Genomic DNA, 21,367 nt, shown 5'->3' with positions numbered 1-21,367 from the left:
ATGTAATAATATTACAATGTTCCTGACATATATTTCAGCTTCCTGGATTTTTTTTCCATCTGGCCTTCAGATATGAAAGGCAGAGTGATTTAACACCTGTTTAGATTTGTCATCCATGAGACGAAATGAAAAGTATGCCGTTTGCAATAAACTTTGCATAAAATTGTTAATTTGCATTTAATTTTGATGGTTCAAAGTATGTCAGGCAAAATAGTTGGCCCTCACGCATGTTCACTTCATCAAATCTGGCTCTCTTTGAAAAAAGTTTGGACACCCCGATCAAAACTAAGAATGTACTTTTTATGAGCTCATTAAGATTCTAAAGACAACTCTATAAACAAGGAGCTTTCAAACTCTATTGTCTAAATGCAACAAGGTAAAGATTAAAAAGTTGCCTGGTATTGCTCACTCTTGCCTTAGCCTAAAGGTCAAGCAGATCAAAAGAAACTGAAATAACCAGGTTGCACGATATTTTTGGTACTTCTCAAAGCCCACTGAGCCACAATTCTGGCACTCCATGAACTAACAAGGGTATATTCATTTCCCCCCTGCTGGGCAGCACATTCCCTCACACCAAGTTCAGTCTAAAAATCAACATAAAAGAATCAAGAATAACCATTACTCAAAACTTAATATTTAGTGTAGTGGAATATCTTTAGATACGCCCTGAAAGAGTGTGGAAAATTCACCTTCCTTGTCAAATGCTATAAACAAGCAACGGACACTCGGGTTCTGTTCCACTTGTGAGCTTCCCAATGGTTGGTCACTGTCTGAAACTGAAGGTTCAGTCAAGAACGTACTCTGCTTGAACAGAGAGGGGGAGATGCCTATAGCCCATCTGAAGTTCCTCTCGCCTCCCCCAAAATCAATTCCAGAGAGACTATGCAGGCTTAGAAGGGGTAACTGCCGTAAAAGTACAAGGAAAAGTACAAGAAAGCACAGTAGGATTTGGGGATCAAAGCTATTAGGATGCACTAAATAGAATCCTGCTCTAATCTGGCACCTGAACTGAAATCTTCAAGGTCTATAGAAATCCAATTTGCCATCAAATTTCAGAATAAAAATAAATGACAAAACAAAATACATCCTGTATATTACGCTGGCCAATCTCAAATAGCATTTGCTTTATTGAGGCTTTAAGCAAGGATGCAAATTAAATCACATCCAAGAGAGTTAATTTAATAATCATGCAACAATGAGAGTTCTTCTTATCTTATATGCTTCAAAATAGTGGCCAAAAGCTTCTATGCGGATTTACTATGGTGACAGGGGGTAAGAAAAACCCAACGATGCTACTGCAAATACATAATCGCATAGTACCATGATACAGAAATGCCAAATGCAAATATAATTAATAAATTAGCCTTCTTGTATATATTTTATTCAACTAAATGGTACTGGAAATTTGAACATCTTGGATTTGCATCTATCAAAAAAAAAAAAAAAACACAAAAAACCCCCTGCCTATCTTGATGTTCCGGACCTGGTAAACATATTGTTTTGCCTACAGTCCTAAACAGACAAAAGAAGAATGAGGCTCCTCATGAGGCCAGAGGAACATTGCCCGGCTGTGAGGCGTGAAGGCCGCTCCCCGCAAGGCCCTCTCCACCTGGCCTAGGGGGCGAGGCCCACACTCACCAGCCCTACTGAAGAGTCTCCACATGAGGCCAGAGGAACATCGCCCAGCTAATGTTTTATTGATTGATTGATTTAATATACTGTAAACTGCTTTGAGGTTTTTATTAAAACTATAAAGCGGTATAGAAATAAACAAATAAATGAAGAAGAAGAAGAAGATGAAGAAATGCTCCCAGTCTTCAGAAATTAAACATCACTGACCAGACATAAAACATATTCTGAATAAGTAATAATAATAATAATTTATTATTTGTACCCCATCCATCTGGCTGGGTTTCCCCAGCCACTCTGGGCGGCTTCCAACAAAGATTAAAAATACATTAAAATGTCACACATTAAAAACAGGGTTGCCTTCAGATGTCTTCTAAATGTCAGGTATTTGTTTATCTTTTTGACATCTGCTGGAAGGGCGTTCCACAGGGCGGGCACCACTACTGAGAAGGCCCTCTGCCTGGTTCCCTGTAGCTTTGCTTCTCGCAGTGAGGGAACTGCCCAGAAGGCCCTCGGCGCTGGACCTCAGTGCCCGGGCAGAACGATGCGGGTGGAGACGCTCCTTCAGGTATACTGGGCCGAGGCTGTTTAGGACTTTAAAGGTCAGCATCAACACTTTGAATTGTGCCCGGAAACGTACTGGGAGCCAATGTAGGTCTTTCAGGACCGGTGTTACGTGGTCTCGGCGGCGGCTCCCAATCACCAGTCTAGCTGCTGCATTCTGAATTAGTTGTAGTTTCTGAGTCACCTTCAAAGGTAGCCCCACGTAGAGCGCATTGCAGTAGTTCAAGTGGGAGATAACCAGAGCATGCACCACTCTGGCAAGACAGTCCGTGGACAGGCAGGGTCTCAGCCTGTGAACCAGATGGAGCTGGAAGACAGCTGTCCTGGACACAGAATTGACATGCGCCTCCGTGGACAGCTGCGAGTCCAAAATGACTCCCAGGCTGCACACCTGGTCCTTCAGGGGCACAGTTACCCCATTCAGGACCAGGGAGTCCTCCACACCCGCCCGCCCCCTGTCCCCCAAGAACAGTACTTCTGTCTTGTCAGGATTCAACCTGATTCAACCATTAGCCACCATCCATCCTCCAACCGCCTCCAGGCATAAGGGTGTTTTACAAATAAAATCTTAGAACACTATTAGAAATCTCCTAGGTACTATTGGTAAACAGATCAACAAAGTTCTCTCAAAAGACTTACTTATAAAAATAAAAGAACAAGGGCCAAACACTTAAATGAAGTATTTTTCAAGGAAAGATATATGGCACATGAGACAACACTTACCCTGAGTACCCACAAGTACCATTGGGATTTCATTAGTGTTGCGATAGTTTGCCATACGGCTATAGTGGTGGTACACGGTTTGGAAGCTAATTTCATCCTCTAGGCTGAAGACAAATATAACAGCATCTACCCACGTGGCAAACTGCAGGAAAAGAACATGGATAAACAATTCTTGTTGATATTTTTAAAAACACCAGACTCTTAACATGAGAGATATTTAGCAGGCAGCACTTCCCTTACATCTATATCCCATCTTTCATCCAAGGAGCTCAAGAGAGTGTCCATGGTTCTTCTCCCCATTTGTATCATCACAACAACCTGGTGAAGTAGGTCAGGCTTAAATATGGTGTCTAGCCCAAACTCACCCAATGAGCTGAATGGGATTTGAACCTTTTTCTAGGGCTGCCATATTTCCAAAAGTAAAAAACCAGGACACCCCAAAATTGTTGAGCTTTTTATACCCAATTTTTACGTGATTTTTTGGTGAAAACTCCTTATGTAACCGTTGGCTAAAAGCCTGTAATTCTGCATGATAATCCCAGTTAGGTTTCTCAGAGCAGCGCTTGGGGGTCTTGAGCAGCCAATCCTATGCGACATACACACGGACCTAGCGCTGCTTATCTTGGCACGGCTGAAGGCGATGTGCAATGCCTGGCGGGAAGAGAGTAAGCAATAGGAACCCTCAAGGAACAGAGGCCATAGCAACGTGGACACTATTTTCAATCGAAGGGAGTCAGACAGGAAGGGGGAGCAGGCGCACCCACTGCCCTGCCATCTGGAAACAAGTGTCACCTCGTTTTCTGCTCTGACTAAGTTCCTCCATCCTCAGAGATCTCATCTGGTCAGGACTTGCTTCTAGTTGCAGAAAGGTGAATGAGAACAAAGGTGCAATTTTTTTGTTTACTTGCTGAAGATCCAGGACAAACCGCCACCTTCCGGAAATCCCCCCTCTCCCCGGATGTCACTTTTGCCTTTGAAATCCCAGTAATGTCTGGGAAAATCCAGGTGTATGGCAGCCCTACCTTTTTCCCCCAGGTCCTAGCTCAACACTCTCACCAATACATCACTGAAAACAAGCGGTGACCAAAATTGTCAATAGGTTATTCCTTACAATCTAGCCTGTCATCAGGTTATTATTCCCCAATAAAAGGTATATTTTTGTAAACATTTAGTGACACAACACTTTTATGAATGTTAGCAATGGATGCTACTCACCTCTGAATTGGGCCCTGAAACTAACTGGCAGCCAGGGCAGTCAGGGCAGGCTCCGTGAGCAAGCTGGCCACTGAATTCTGCACAAGCTAGTTTCTGAACCATCTTCAGAGGCAGCCCCATATATAATGTGTTGAGATAAACTAACCTAGATGTTACCAGAGCATAAATAAAAGAAGTTAGGCTATCCTTGTCCAGATGGGGCTTCAACAGAAATACCAGTCATATCAGCCAGAAAATCCCCCAGAGCCATCTGGAATCCCATTGGATCAATCAGCCTTTGAGGGTGGACCATCCTCATATGTCCCCTGCCTCTGCAGAGGGGAAAAGGTGCTGGAATTTCAACAGAAAGTGATATGACCACAACAAGAGATCACCCTCTTCCTGCCCAGTTGAGAAAATAAGGTCCAAAGTGCAGCCTGCCACATGTGTTGGTGCCAGGGACAAGTTGGGACAGCCCCATGACAATCAGGGCAGCCATGAAGTCTTGAGCCACCCTAGAGCCGGTTGCCTCGGCATGGATGTGGAAGTCCCCCCAAACCAGCAGTCTAGGAGTCCTCAACTCCACCTCTGTCAATGCAGGCAGGGAGACTACTGGGCACCAAGGTGAGAGGTAAACCAGTAGAATCCCTAATGTGTCCTGACTGCCCAACGCCAGGAGCACAAACTCTGATCCCCCCCCCTCTCAACTGGACAGAGAGCCTGGAGAGATATATGGCATTTCTATAGACCACTGCAACTGCCCTGACCCTCAACTCTGCCCTGATACTGTACCATGTACCCAGGTAGGCATGGCTGGGTGAAAGCAACTGCATTCTGCTTACCCACCCAGGTCTCAGTGATGCAGAACCAACCTGGCATTCAACAGCAGATGCAGCAGCCACAGACGTAAGGGCTGACTGATAGGAGAAACACAGTTCCTTTGGTTGGAGGAGGGGCTGGCACACGGTGCAGGCACAATCTAACTGCACCAACTTCCCCACTGCCTCCCCTCCTGGTAAGCTGCAGTGGTGCTGGTGATGGGAGCACAGCTAAGTGCTGCCCTGTCCCACTGATGTTGGATCTCAGTCCATATGTATGTACAGTAAGAAACAATGATACCACTTGCAAGGGAGAATACATAGTATGTAATCCTTTCAACTGTATCCATCACCGCTAGTCAATCCACAACAGAGGACTATCTAAACACATACACTTGCAGTCTATGCCACTTTGGGAGCAAAAACAGTGTAGCAGCTTTAACTCTGAATGTGGAAACTCAGGTTGAAACCCCCAATCAGTCTTGAAGCTCCATCTCTCAGCCTGATCTACCTCACAAGAGCTTCCTTTTGATACAGTGGAGAAGGAAATCTCGTATACAGTCGTACCTTGGTTCTCGAACGTAATCCGTTCCAGAAGTCTGTTTGACTTCCGGAAACGTTTGAAAACCAAGGTGTGGCTTCCAATTGGCTGCAGGAGCTTCCTGCACTCAATCGGAAGCTACGGAAGCCACGTCAGACCTTTGACTTCCAAAAAACATTCGCAAACCAGAACATTTACTGCCGAGTTTGCAGTGTTCGGGAGAACCAAGGTATGACTGTACTGTCCTCAGCAAATCAGAAGAGTGAAACAGAAATGTGCTACTAGAATAATGCCAGGACAGAATGTCATGTTATGTAACTCTTAATAACACCCTGAAACATGCCGAACACACGTGCTCTAGAAACCATATGATTGTGAGCATTAACACAAAGGCATGGATCCTAAGTTAACTTAGGAAAATTCAAGGAAGGGAATTTTCCTGTTGCCAATGTCCCTTTGGAGTGACTTTTTGGTGGCACAGGTACTTGCAGGATGGAAGTGTTCCCTCCCAGTACTTCTAAGCGAACTGGTTCGGTTCTATCACTATACAATAACCCTTTGTTTTAGAAGAGGAAACAGTGTTACACACTTATATTGATGTTGAACACACTTATATTGAGATGGCAATTTATAGTTCAGTGGTGATCACAATAGTTCCAGATTACAGGATTCAAATGAACCAGAGTAAATTATTACTGTAGGAGGAATAGCGAAGCAAGGCAGCCAGGGTTAAACCCTCATTTTGATAAAACTGAAAGTATCTGCCAAAAAAATTAAGGGGAAGGGGTGTGTGACCCAAAATAAAGGAACAATCAACAAACATGGTATTAGTTTTCTGATCAATCCATACCCTAAGGTTCTAGCCATACATGGCCTCCACTTAGCAGGCCCAACATTTCAAGATCAGAATAAAACACTGCTCTACTCGGTAAATGTGTAGAAGACTTTATTAAATATTCTGTTCCCTTCATGCATGTTGCATGCTTTATATGTACATATTAATCTAGTATGAGTGAACGACTTTAGTCAAAAGTTTGTTATATACAACTACAGTGGTACCTTGGGTTACAAACACTTTGGGTTACCGACTCTGCTAACCCAGAAGTAGTACCTTGGTTTGAGAACTTCGCCCCAGGATGAGAACAGAAATCGTGCTCCAGCAGTGTGGCAACAGCGGGAAGCTCCATTAGCTGGAACGAATTAAGTTTGTAACCAGAGGTACCACTGTATTCACCGAAACAAGCTATAGTGATTTTGGAAATACATTTAAGTCAAAGATAAAATTAAAAGATAAATACTAATTTCTTAATTTATTGAGAAATAACAGTATTAGAAAAATATTTCACATTTGGCAAGTAGCGTTATTTTCAGATCAAAGACATTACCATGGGCAGTTATTTTATCCCAAATATTCCGTGTCATTGAAAAAAATTGATATCTTTATGACATAATTATAGTATATTTAAGATAGATCAGGAATAGATTCATGTCCCAAGAAATAACACTATTGCATAAATTAACCAATACTATACATTCAAAGTTGAAGTTTCCATTAAGTACACTCATGAATGTATTTCATTTTTAGATATAGAACAATGCATACAGATCACAAATAAATTGTTAGCAGTTACATCAAATCCAGAGGAAGAAATTTATCTACCATGATAAAGTTAGGAATTATGCCAGATCTTTTGATCAAATCCCTGTTAACCCTGTAATATTACTTCACTGGCTTATCTGAGAGCAACCACTGTTGATAGGAAGGTGTTACTGAAGGGGAAAAGGTAAGGAAGAACAAACAACAGCTAGTTCCCCCCCTCAACTTTAACCCATTCTCTTTCAAAATTATTGCTAGGAGCCAGATCAAGTCCTAGCTCTGACCAATACTAGTGATCAGGGGAATCACTGAACCCGATCTCAAAACACCAGGGCTCCTAAGATCTGAAACCAGGACACTCCCAGGTTCTTTCCACCAGACTCCATGAACTATGCTAGCCTGCCAGTCCAGTGGATCTCCAGTGACTGTTGTACCACCACTCTCTCCACCAACTTACCCCAGAAGCTTGTATTCGTGACTGGGCAATAGCTGCTATAAATCCCAGGGTCCAGGGTAGCTTCTTCAGGAGTAGACATGCTACCAATTGTTTAAAATCAGTAGGCACAGCTTAGTAGGAGCTCTCCATGGTGCTGCAACAGCCCACTGCACTCTTCCGCAGGATCAGTACAGAATATTATTTTTTAAAAAAACAACAACAACAACCAAACACTAGCATATGCTGGACTGGGTAATATACCAGTTGGTACCAACCCCCTACTGTATGTATTTGGACTCATGTCAAATAATTCAAGTGACATTTTAGAATATACACCATTCTGTTATTAGGAGTGTGATAGCAAATACTGATATGCAGTGGCTGATTTCAGATATCAAGGATTTAGGACAGGGATGGGGGATTTCCCCCAACCCATGCCAAACTGTTTATCAATTGGCATCACAGGGTGACCTCAGCTCATGGGTGAGGAGGCAGGTTTCAGTCCTATTGACCCCTGAAGCCAGCAGGACTGTAGACTGTGTTATCAGATGATGTGCTGAGGGTGCATGCATTCTATAATCTTTAACACAACTCAAACCATAAATACCCAGCTCGCATAAAGAACTACTCTAGGTTAATTACATTTCCTAATCAAAAAAGCACCTTGCTTACAAAAAAACTTCTCAATGCCCCCCCAAGTGTTTTGATTTGGTTTTTTTACTGAAGCAACAATAGATATGCACAATTTGATTGTGACACCCATGCTGGTATCCACCACAGTATAACTAGTTACTTTTAGTATATTTCTGCAGTGCAGTGAATAATTATAGTCAACATCCAGTAAACTGGATGTTTACTGTGTAAGTGTTTTTATTGCACTGCTATGTAGAATCTCAGTTTTTGTGTATTAAAATGCCATTCTGTTATAAACTGGATTTTTTCACATCCTGTTTCTTGACATATGTGTCTGGCATTTTACAAGCGTAACATATATTTTGGTATGGAATTACAATACTGCTTTTTGTCCTTATTTGTAGATCCTTGTCATTTATTTATTTAGCCACCCTTTATCTGAAGATGACATGGCAGTTTAAAATATAAATACAAAAACAAAAAAATACATTAACAACAAGCAAAAACAATGACCACTCCCACATACACAGTTTGAAAGGCCATAGGTTGTTTAATGAGTCAAAGGCCTGAGAGAAGAGGAATGATTTTGCCTGGCACTTAAAGATATGTTAAAAAGGCATCCGTTGAAGTTCCCTTGAACTAGCAATCTGGGAATTCTCAACACCACCTCCGAAACCAGTTCTCTCAGCTCAGATAGGGAGACTGCTAGGCAGCAAGGTAGGCGGTAAACCAGCAAAATCTGTAATCTGACCCAATTGCCCAGTGCCAAAAACACATACTCTAGATCCCTTCCTTCAACTGGAAAGAGAGAAAAAGAGAGAGAGAGACCAACTGAACTCTGCTCACTCACCCAGGTCTCAGTGATATACATCAAATCATGGATGAGTCTTATTCAGAGCTGAACAGGCATTCAACAACAGCTGCCTCAGGTTCAAAGGCTGGCTGATAAAACAACTGCAATTCCTCAGACTGGAGGAAGGGCTGGCACAAGGCAGTCACTAACTGCCTGTGTGATGTGCCCTTTACACAGCCTGCCCCACCTCTCAACTCACAGCTCCTCCTAACCCCAAACCACTATAATCCCCTCACAGCCTGCATAGCTCCTTTCCTCCAAGACACATCTCCCTTTCCTCAACAAAAACAAATAGCTACAAAAACCCACACAAATTATGAACAGCTAAAACAGCTAAAACAATGGCCCTATTATGAACTTTCACATATTGTTTGAGATTTAGAGCTTGGTAGATCAGAGGAATGCTGTGGATGCAGTGTATCTTGATTTAAGTATGGCGTTTGACGAAGTCCCCCGTGATCTTATTGTGGAGAAGCTGGTAAATTGTGGACTGGATAGCTGTTAGGTAGATTTGTAGCTGGTTGACTGACCAAACCCAAATAGTGCTCACTAACAGTTCTTCCTCATTCTGGAGAAAAGTGAAAAGTGGTTCCTTCCTGGGCCCATTGTTGTTCAACATCTTTATAAACAACTTGGATAAAGGAGTGGAGGGGATGCTCATCAAATTTGCAGATTACACCAAACTGGGAGCGGAGGCCAATGTCACAGAAGGCAGAATCGGGGTTCAAGATTACTTTAACAGATTGAAGAACTGAGCCAAAACTAACAAAATGAAATTCAATAGGGACAAATGCAAGGTTCTACACTTAGGCAGAAAAAACCATCTGCGCAAATATAAAATGGGGGACACCTGGCTTACCAGTAATACATGTGAAAAGGATTTAGGGGTCGTAGACCACAAGCTGAAAATGAGACAACAGTGTGATGAAGCGGCAAAAAAAAAGTTAATGCTATTCTAGGCTGCATCAACAGAAGTATGGCGTTCTGATCAAGGAAGTAACAGTGACGCTCTATTCCACCTTGGTCAGAGCACACCTGGAATACTGTGTCCAATACTGGGCACAATATTGACAAACTGGAATGTATGCAAAGGAGGGCGACCAAGATGATCGAGGGTCTGGAAACCAAGTCTCATGAGGAACTGATGAGGGAGTTGGGTATGTTTAGCCTGGAAAAGAGGAGACTGCGAGAAGATATTATAGCCATCTTCAAATATCTAAAGGGCTATCACATGGAAGATGGAGCAAGCTTGTTTTCTCCTGCTCTAGAGGGTAGGACTTGAACCAATGGATTCAAGTTACAAGGAAGGAGATTCTGACTGAACATCAGAAATAACTTTCTGACAGGAAGAGCTGTTCATCAGTGGAACGGTCTCTCTTTGGAGGTGGTGGATGTTTTAAAGCAGAGGTAGGGTGGCCATCTGTCATAGATTCCTGCATTACAGGAGATTGGATTAGATGACCCTTGGGGTACCAACTCTGCAATTCTATGATATCTTAAGCTCCTTAAATAGGGTCAATGTCAAAATATGGACATGGCTCATACTCATTCTCTCTCATGTTTATTGGGTATTTAATTTGTATGCTATTATGACACGTTTGTGTCTGTGCACACCTGAAAATCCACCTGAAAAGAGTTGAACAACAAAAAGAGGGTGCAGAAGCAGAGCACAAACAGGCCCAGGGGGAAGCATTGTGATGGGTAAGAAAATCATATAATATCTGCTCTTCAGATCATTAATCTGCAGAGCAGAAGGCTGAACATATCCAAACCTATAGTATTACTAGACTGGTTCTGCTGCTGGAGGTTATGCTCCTACTGGCAAATTCAGGGGCTTTTTAATGGGAAACAGGCTATGAGGGCTGGTTCTGGTGTAGCTTATGAAAGAACTTTTTTTTTAATTTTGACAGCACTGAGCAAGCACTGATTCCACCAGTTTACACTCTGGCATAACGGTGTGGCATTTGTCACCAATTTTTCATTCTGTTAATATCACTTAAACACTGTGCTCACCTGTGCCTCAGGAGGACCACCTTCATCTCTAATCAGCAGCAGGTAACTCTGTCCATCAACTACTATCTCCTTCTTGAATCTCCCACCTGTCACACAAAACAACTAGTTACAGAAAAGTTACAAACACAGAATAATAAAGGCTTTTCTTGAGGAAAACTACTCCTACTTGTCTGAAACATGTTGTGGCATTACAGCTATTAATATTTTACTGAATGCTACAGAGAAGATAACAAAGAAAGACATGTTCCAGTGTGCATTTATAGTTCAGTCTGAATAAAAAATTCTACCCCATTCAAAATAACTGAGGCATACAATCCATCTTTTAGTTTGGCTCTCTGGTTTCAAAAAAACGAGTAATAACTAAATTTCTAAAATATGAACGATCTAGCTGTGTGAGCACTCTCTTCATAAATCTGTATTCAGTTGCTTGAGCTTTTAGTTTTCATCAAGAGAAGCCTAGTTCTACAAAGCAAAACACACATCATGAAAATGATATCTCACTATTACAGGTAAAAACTATACTACTACAACATGTGTTAGACAAAAAAAGAAAATTTACTATAACAGTATCTGTTGTAGGTTTCAGTTAGAAAACGACTAAGTATATGAATTTTTAATCTGCACAAAGAATTTATTTTGAAAGGAGAGTATTTAGCACATGAACAAAAGGGGGGCAGGGGAACCACACACACAGCTGTACCTCAAGCTTAAACATCCAGTGGTAACTCCTCTGAAATCAAACAATATTTTAAGCACCATGCTTTCTCTCACATGACAGAGTGAAGATAATGCGAAAACATGTTGAGGCTTTCTAGTATAATAGACTAAGAAGGGATTACCCAATTTGGCCTGCTGAAAGTCTCAGTATGGATTTAAACAATGCCTCAGAAAGTGAAGGCACTTATGCTACACTCAAAACCCATGTGACCTTCATATGTTGAAGGAACAGGGAATGAGTCTGTAAATACATAGATTGGGCTATGTTGACCAGGGATGAAGAGGGTAACCGACAACTCAGAAGTAACTATCATTAATGTTAGTGAGACACACTGCCAGCTAAGTGTTTATAGGATTGTATCCTTAGTTTCATAGCATTTAAATCACTTTTACATTTAAATATTAAGTATTTTGTGTTTTTCCTTAAATATTCCTTAAATATATATTTCTTAAGTAGAAAACCATTATTGCAGCAGTATCACATACCAGTTATGTTCCCATCCAATCCATGACTTAGTGTGAACATATATGCTCCCAGGTATAACATCACAGTTGCTTTGCTCTTCTCCAGTTCTTTTAGCTCTCTGCAGTGCAGCAGCTAAGTAAACATTTGGCTTAGGGTCAGCCAAACCTGGGCTCATGACTAAGCTCTCTGCTCCTTAACCATGACCAAGTACAAACTTTGCCTAAAGCTCTTGGTTAATGAGTTGAGAACCATGAGACCAGGTTGGAATGACATGCTAAACCAACCCTTGGCTCAGCTGCTGCATCACTTTGGACCAGGGAGGAGCAAAATACTGAGAGCTCTTCTATGGGACACAGCATGTGTGTGCCGTCCTGGTAAGCCATACTTCAACATACCATATACAGTCATACCTTGGGTTGAGTACGCTTCAGGTTGAGCGCTTTCGGGTTGTGCTCCGCAGCGACCCGGAAGTAACGGAACACATTACCTCCAGGTTTCGCCACTTACGCATGCGCAGAAGCGGCAAATTGCGACCCGTGCGAGTGCACATGTGGGTTGCGTTCACTTCAGGATGTGAACAGGGCTCCGGAACAGATCCCGTTCACATCCTGAGGTACCACTGCAGTAAGTAGCAAGTTAAAAACAATACTCCCATTGTTGTAGAACTGAATTCATTGCAAAAAATCCAAAAGCAGCTTATTTTACTCTTTTAAGAACAGTTCACTTTAAACGGAAAAAATAAACAAAAATAAAAACCAATTAAGCTTATAGTGTCTTCCTAGATATGTACACAGCAAGTGGAGTTGAAGAGCTTTGATCAAACATGAATGCAGCAATCAATGCTATCTGTAACTCATGTATATATGTATAAATTAGTGTTTGGGTAAAATGTGTTCTTATGGCCATGTTCTTTAGAAGTGAAATAATTTAATACAATGGGGCGCATCCAATTGTAAACCACTTTGATACAACAAAGACTTATGTGAGTGGTGTGGAGGAGTGATTTTTGCAAATTCTTCCTTTCTCTACAACTCATCATGCCACATCCCACATTATTCCAAAGGGTTACCCAACTTTCTAGGCAGATGTGTATGTGTGTGCATAGGAGTCTGAAGAGGAAAACTGTGAAAATCATTTCCCCACCCTTTCCACCAATTAATGCCTTCACTGGAACAGTAGGACAGAGGGACACAACTGGACACAACCCAATAAAATTACTTTTCTGTAAAAGAAATGAAATGTACCGTGCAAATTCTGTTGGGCTGGGGCACAACATGATTTGCCCTTTGCCTCCTTGCTTGAGGAACTAAAAAGCTCTCTAAATATTAACATAAGCTTGGTTCCTTAACTTTCACTCCGTGAACAGGAAGAGCTTCTGTTCATGGGAGGAAGCACAACTCATCTAGTCAAAGAGCAAAAAGTTAGGATCTGTGACTCAGAGTTGAGAGCTTAATTTGAGATTAATAATCCTTTCTGCATTGTAAAAAACTGTAACCCATGCCTCTAGTGAAGTTCCATCTATTTTATGGAACACTGAAGGTCGTATCCAACACTGCATGCACTGTGTTCCATTTGCACAATGTGACTTCGTCTTTCTAAAGGTAAAGGTAAAGATACCCCTGCCCGTACGGGCCAGTCGTGTCCGACTCTAGGGTTGTGCGCCCATCTCACTTAAGAGGCCGGGGGCCAGCGCTGTCCGGAGACACTTCCGGGTCACGTGGCCAGCGTGACGAAGCTGCTCTGGCAAGCCGGCACCTACATGCCCTCAAAATCTGCTCCAAAGTGTTCAACACTCTGGAACAGAATTTGAAGGTGTGCAGGGGGTATAGCAGTGAGGAGGGCAGATGTGTGTCTTCCTTGCTAGCAGAACAGCAGTGTTGGATACAAATCTGAATGATTTCTACCACTAGATTATGCAGAGATCTAGCTCCAAAATCAAATATCTCCTTTTCTTCTTCTTCTTTTTACATGGACTCTCGTTACAATATTCAGTCATCATCCTAAATTGGGTGTTGTAATTTTTTACTATTATTTTGCTGACAAAAGGATAAAAACAATTACTGGAAAGAGCTCTCAATGTAAAAGGCAAATCTCATGTGATGACAAACACATGAGGTGAACTTACTCAGTAAGAAATGGCACATACAGATAGCAAAATATTGCAAGCACCAAATGGGTTTATATTATCTTCATTTACTCCATCTCGCAAATTTCTATTTTATTTATTTAACATAATTATATCCTACTAAATCATAAATAACACCTCTACACCATTTACAAGCGGTTTTTAAAGGCTTCTTGTCAACTTGACACAAGAATAAAAGTTCCAAGTAAGACTTTTATGTTATTATTCAGATATATTAGTTGTAGCTACACAGGCACACACACACTCCATGTACAGTAAGTAGTAACAGGTTTTATTATGTGGTTGTCTGCAACTTTATAACATAGGCCATAGGAGTTTCTTCGACTTGAAGGGCAATATTGTTTCTCTGATATGAAATGCATACCAGTTAGCATAACATAAGCTCTAAAGATATGATCTCTGTATCTAATTACATCAAACGTTTTCCAGTACAAATGAGATGTTTCCTTTTAAATCAATTCTTGGACGCTGAAGCATTTCACACAAAAGGGTTTACAAAGCGGTCACGATGACCATAGCTGTCAACGTTTCCCTTTTTTTAAGGGAAATCCCCTTATTCCGAATAGGATTCCTCGCAAGAAAAGGGAAAAGTTGACAGCTATGATGATGCCAAAACATGAAAATTAAAACAGGTCTGTACTTTTACACAGGTATTATTGCCAATTAGTTTCCTAATGATTGTGTGACTGAGAAAATTGTTTACTACTGTGGTACCTCGGGTTAAGTACTTAATTCGTTCAGGAGGTCCGTTCTTAACCTGAAACTGTTCTTAACCTGAAGCACCACTTTAGCTAATGGGGCCTCCTGCTGCCGCCGCGCCGCCGGAGCACAATTTCTGTTCTCATCCTGAAGTTCTTAACCTGAGGTACTATTTCTGGGTTAGCGGAGTCTGTAACCTGAAGCGTATGTAACCTGAAGCGTATGTAACCCGAGGTACCACTGTATTTATTATTCATTCATTTATACTACTTTTTATAACAACAGTCTCACAAAGTGGTATACAGTCACTAAAGTACATCAGTGTCAATCAATTAAAATACAACAGTAAAACTATTAAATCAACCCATGACTTTGCACAAACATGCTGGTTTCTGGGGAGGTCACATCCACTTTGTTCCTCCTTGGACCTTTCAGCTCAGCTTGATGTTGCACTGCAGCTAAGCTTACCACTAGTATCGTAGTTGAGCTCTCTCCTCATGAACTACAATCTGTTGTCATGATTTGTTATTGGCTATCAACTGTGGTTAAAGAGGAGAGTGTAACCACAATCCTGGGTTCAGCCAACATGCTAAACCAAACATTGGCTTAGCTGCCATACTCAGCTGAGCTAAAAGGACCAGGGAGGAGGAGATCAGGTGTGAGTTCATCTCTTGAAGCCAGAGTGTTCATGCAATCCCAGTAAGCATAGTTTAGCTTACCATGATATGCAAAACAGGACACACACTAACATAGGTCAAAACTAGCATTAGATATGTGCCTCAACCATTCTAATCCAACCGCCAACAACACATTTAATCCCCAAAGGCCACTCTAAAACAACTATGTTTTTAGGGCTTTTTTTAAAAAAAAGTGAGTGACAGAATTTGATTGCAATTAAATCCCATAAATGGTGGCTACCTCAGAAGGGTGCTGATCCTTGTGCCCAAAAGTTTTTACAGCGATCATCTCAACAGGCTTCAGATATAGATATTAGGATATGGGTAGGCTGAAATGGGTGCAAGTGGTCCCTAAAGTAACTTGGTCCAATATTGTTCAGGGATTTAAAAGTTATCACCAGAACTTTGAATTGAGCCCAGAAACACACTGGCAACCAGTATAAGTGGCAAAATATCAGTGTGAGATCTGATCTGATCTGATCTGATCACCTTGCTCCAGACAAAAGCCAGGGAGCTGCAGAGCGTGGCAGTGGTAGCTTCCAAGGCATCTTCAAAGGCAGCCCTGGGAAGAGCTCTTTGCTGATGTCCAGTGTGTGAGTAACCATGGCGAGGTCCAACATCTCCAGGTAGGGTCACAGCTGGTGTACTACTGAAGTTGGTTGAATACAGCTCTGGGCACTGCAACCACATGAACTTATCCAGTTAGAGAAGAGTCCAAAAACATACCCAAGCTGTGAGCCTGATCAGTGTTTGAAACTCCCATTGTTCTAGGCACTTTTTGTGACAGGGAATTTCATTAGCACAAGTGGTTTCTGAGCTCTGGGCCTAAGATTTCAGATTAAAACTGCAGAGTAAAAGGAAAGATGGACCTTTTTCTGCCTCCCCACTTCCAGCTACTCTCTGAAGACTGGAGAAGAGACCCTCTTAAGAATATTAGGAGGGTGCGCAAGGGAAGGACTAGAACATGTGAAAATTGAACATAATATTTTAGCTGCAGTTCATTCATTTTCAGCTTTGTTTTCTTGTTATTAAAAAAGTGCACCGAGACACTCCCTTGTTGCGCCCATAACCTAGGTTTAAGGTGCCATTTAGCTCCTAGTTTTCATATCTCTGACCCTGACCCTGATCCTTCAGGGCAAGTGCAACCCATCAAAGATCCCCACCTGAATCTTCTTTCTTAATTCTATCTTACCTAATTAAACTTCAGCTTCCTGGACTTCCGGGTTAGCGCGATCGACTAATGGCGGATTCCCTCCGAGCTCTGGAGGGAATCGGCTCTGCAGGATTTGGGTCTTGCCGCTGCGGCGACGCGGGGACCCTCAGAAATCACAGGCGCTGAAGCCTGTGAACCTGGTGACTTGGCGGGCACCATTTGCGCCCCCCCGACCTGCGAAGGAGCCTTTTTAAAGGCTTCGGGACGGGGGACGGGGTGAGCGGCGCGGTGCTGAGAGTCGACTGCTCCTCCTGCGGAGTGAAGCCGCATGCCATGGTCGGAGAGCGCTGACTTCTTCTTGTGAACAATTGGACTCTAAAAGTAACAACCCGTGAGTAGTACGGAAATTGGACTTGTAAAGAAATTTTTTTTTGTTGAATTTGGCACGATCGGGGAAGGCGCAAACAGGAAGTCCGCCTCCCCGTCTTGTAAATAATTTAAAGCAAGGACTAGTTAACTAAGGTCGAGAGAATTTCTTTTTCTTCATTGGGTAAAAGATATTAATTTCACGATTTGGCAGTATAAGTATAAGTAATTTTACTGGAGGATAAGAGCTAATTTTGAGAGCTGAAGTGCCACCCCCCTCCAGACCCGGGAGTGATCCGCGAGAGAGCCTGTTGAGGAGATATAGAAGAGTTTGACAGCTGTCAAAACTAGCTGTCAAGAAGGAAAAAGATAATTTTGTTTCTGCTGTCTCTGCTGGATATATTTGTTGCAATTTGGTTATATTTTGTTGAAAACAAGGAAGAACTGATACAAACTAACTTGATTTTTGGATTTTAACTGGAAAGAATACTAAGTTACCAAAATCCCTCTAGAGGGGGATTTGGGACATTACAAGAATGGCTGGAGGAGGGAAAATTCAGGTTGAGTTGGACAGAGTTTTTGTTCTCTTGGGAAAGTTACAAGGCCAAATGGATGTTTTGGCTACAAATGTTGCAACTCTGAACTTAACAGTAAATAATATCACTGAATTTGATAAGGATTTGACTCAGGAAGCCCATGCAGCTTGTCAAAAAGAGAAACTTGAGAGTTATGTGAGTGTGGAGAAGGAGACATATGTTGTTCCTAAACTTCAGCTTCCTTAGTCTTATCCAACTCAGAAAAGCCTCTAGACATCAATTTAGAAGTTCAACACTCCTCCTGGAACTACAAGACGGAAAGGAAGGTAGGGCAAAATATCATCCAAATCATGGTGACACTTTAGCCCAGATCACTTCATGCTGATGGCAAATAGCATGGGGCATAAAATGAAACCTTGAGGCACCCCATGTACCATTAGCAAGGGAGTAGAACGGGATTATCATAAGAGAAAGAGAAGTATGCAGCCCTGTTTATTTTCTAAGGCATCTTGGAAAATTTCAATACCACTGACCATATCTTCCCTCTTGGCAGGCTTTCTACGGAGGAGAGGGGGAATATCATATTGTGCTGTTCAGTTTTGGCTTGGGTGGAAGATTCCAGAAGATAGTACTGGGGGACTACTACACAGGTGAGACAGTGGAATTACTGAATTAGTGCTTGGGCTTTTTAACAGGCTAGATGATAGCCAATAAACCTAGGGATAGGGAACCTGCGGCCCTCCAGATGTTATTGGACTCCAACTCTCATCAGACCCAACAAGCATAGTCAATGGTCAGGGAAGATGGGAATTATATTCCAACAACATCTGGAAGGTCACAGGTCCCCCACTCCTACCCTAAAGCTTCACAGTCTAGGGGATTCTCCTGGGGTGTAACTGCATACCTGTGGGTAGTCTCCATGCAACAGAGCAACTTTCACAAGGTTGCAACACTATCCGGAGAGATAGCTTAGATTCAGTTATTCATATTCTGGTAATTTCCACATTGGACTCCAATAATGCATTATAAATGAGGATGCTTGTTAAAACTGGCATTTTGTCACCCACCCTCAGTGGTGACACCCGGTACGAACCGCCCCTACCGCACACCCCTTCCTCTGCACCTAGCTGAGGATTTTATGCAGCTTATTTTACAACTTTTAGGTTTTCTTTCATATGTTTTTTTTTTTTAAGATTTCTTCTATAACCCATCTTGGGAATCGTAGGGTTTATAAAGGATGTAGTAGAAATTAACATTGGACCTAAGTTGTCTGACCATTTGGGACGGCAGTGAAATCTATTCATTTGTTGGGAAGGGTGGTGAGCCTATCATTATGAGAATAGCTATTAAGGTTTCCTCTTTCTTTCCTCTAATGAAAAAATGAACTGGCAATAGAGCTCCCAGCAAGTTTCTGAGCACAATTCAAAGTGTTGGTGCTGACCTTCAAAGCCCTAAACAGCCTCAGCCCAGTATACCTGAAGGAGCGTCTCCACCCCCATCATACTGCCCGGGCACTGAGGTCCAGCTCCAAGGGCCTTCTGGCAGTTCCCTCACTGCGAGAAGTGAAGTTATAGGGAACCAGGCAGAGGACCTTCTTGGTAGTGGCACCTGCCCTGCGGAACGCCCTCCCATTAGATGTCAAGGAAATAAGTAACTATCTGACTTTTAGAAGACATCTGAAGGCAGCCCTGTTCAGGGAAGTTTTTAATGTTTGATGTTTTATCACATTTTTAATATTCTGTTGGGAGCTGCCCAGAGTGTATCACAGAATGGTTCAATGGGAATAATGTGGCATTATGACAGGATCATTCCCAGGAACATGGCTGGTGACTATGCTCCTGGGAACAATACTAATTATTTCTTTAAATACTTTACTGGTCCTGTGGTAGCCCTTATATACAATTCCTGCATTCTTAAAACTGCTACTCAGTGTTAGAATGATCAGATTAAATAGGCAGATACCAGTCTATAACACTCCTGTCAGGGAACTGCCATCGGAGCCAAGAGTGGAGGTAAGGCTCCCCAACGATGCAGGAGAAGGGACCAGCAGGGAGAGAGAGAACACTTCCTTTGAGGAAGGAAATCGGCACGACACCAGGAAGAAAGGGGAGCAGGGAAGGACTTCGGAGAGATGGCTCCAAGACTCTTCCACTGAGACCAGCGGGGAGAGCCCAGGACCTCCGCTGGCCACGCCCACTCTGCGCAGAAGACTTCCGCGCAGGGAGGCTAGGTGGAGACTTGGCGCCAAAGAGCTTTTATGTTGGAAGAAGTTCAGGAAACGCCCACTGACGGATTCTGCCAGTGACTGACACAGCCACGGAGAAAGGGCTGTCCAGCCAGGGAAAGGTTTAGCCAGACAACGTTGCCTAGAGCAGCAGCCCCCTTACGCACGAGCAACCCCCAATTCCCTTTACAAATCCCATCACCAAAAGTAAACATAAGCCAAAAGTAAACATACAGCAATTTCCAATAACCAGTAGGGTGGCTATGCTGCTAAACCACTCAAGCCTTGTAATAATCCTAACACAAATTTCCCTACCCCACTCCCAAGTGTTACTCTAATTTTTTTTCTCACAGAAATATTCAGAAACATCCAAGTATGCAGAAGCAAAAGGTAGTCTACACACCCAAGAACCGATATAGTTTGTTTGTTTAAAGTGCAAGACAGATCTAAGTTACAATTCAGACTTTAGTCGCTTAGAAACTGGGAATAAGATTGCTTCTTTACCCCAGAATAGTCAATGAATAACCATACATTTGTAGCATTGGGGAGGGACCAATTTAACATGCAGTCTCCATCTTAGAACTGAGTCTACAAGCTGGCCTTATCTAGCTTAATCTTTGTACGGGGGAGGGGTATTTTTCCTTGTTCCCCTGCCGCAGGCCTTGATTTGTACCTTACCTGGTTGGTCCTAGCAAAGGTATGACCAAACTACAGATATTAGATATATGTAAATATACATACTTTCAATTATATTCCGCTACTACAAATCATTCTCATTTTTACAATGCATTGGAGACATCATAAAAAAAGCTTTATAGGGATCTGAAAGCTAACACAATTACATTTAGGCACCTTCATTTTTCATACACAGAGATCACCTCCATATTGGAAAAATGATGTGCAAGGCATTATCACATTATGAAGTGTTGGCAACAAATAAACCTTTTCTCTGTCCATGGATTTTTGCCAGCCTTCCTCAACCTGGTACCCACCCGATGGGTTGGAATATAACTCCCATAGCCAACATGGAAGAAAGTAATCTTTTAGGAGACATATATTGTCTGACAAGTCTATCTATGTTAAGAGACATTAGATAAGTCCTCAGATGCATACATTTGGCTTACAAAACATACTTTCTTTTTATATATTTTCTTCATGACCCAACTATTTTTATTTTTTTATCCTTTTAAGGTTAAAAAGTGAGGACAGATCAGGGAGAATCATAACTGTTGTGTATTGAGTCAAAGGATTTTATATCTGTATTATTATTGTCTGTATTTGCATTAGGGTAAAGTAACTGCCTTTTGGTTCCAAAGGGTACAGCTACTATTGGTTCATTTAAGCTGCTGTATTTGGATCCTCTGTCTTATTGGTTTCCTCCA

The 21,367-nt window shown here is 42.1% G+C and overlaps 2 protein-coding genes across 13 annotated transcripts in view; one reads left to right on the top strand and one right to left on the bottom strand.

Moving 5' to 3' along the window:
- The window catches only part of TRPM8 (transient receptor potential cation channel subfamily M member 8), a 474,483-nt gene that overhangs the window by 335,181 nt on the left and 117,935 nt on the right, over window positions 1–21,367 (top strand). The gene's annotated exons all lie outside the window — the stretch shown is intronic.
- Window positions 1–21,367, bottom strand: part of AGAP1 (ArfGAP with GTPase domain, ankyrin repeat and PH domain 1) — a 323,065-nt gene that overhangs the window by 262,764 nt on the left and 38,934 nt on the right. For 6 of the 7 annotated variants that reach the window (XM_083627256.1, XM_083627251.1, XM_083627254.1 and 3 more), the window contains 2 exons: window positions 11,002–11,087; window positions 2,917–3,058 (listed from right to left, as the gene is read on the bottom strand). In XM_083627256.1, coding sequence (XP_083483382.1) covers window positions 2,917–3,058; window positions 11,002–11,087 — 228 coding nt within the window. Of the gene's footprint in view, window positions 1–2,916; window positions 3,059–11,001; window positions 13,780–13,939; window positions 14,081–21,367 lie in introns of those variants that run through there. The other variant, XM_083627255.1, reaches the window with a different exon arrangement.

This window comes from Podarcis filfolensis (assembly GCF_964270895.1).
Source record: "Podarcis filfolensis genome assembly, chromosome: 1".
Taxonomy (NCBI): domain Eukaryota; kingdom Metazoa; phylum Chordata; class Lepidosauria; order Squamata; family Lacertidae; genus Podarcis; species Podarcis filfolensis.
Note: the sequence above shows the minus strand (reverse complement) of the source record. Positions and strands in the feature narration are given on the sequence as shown.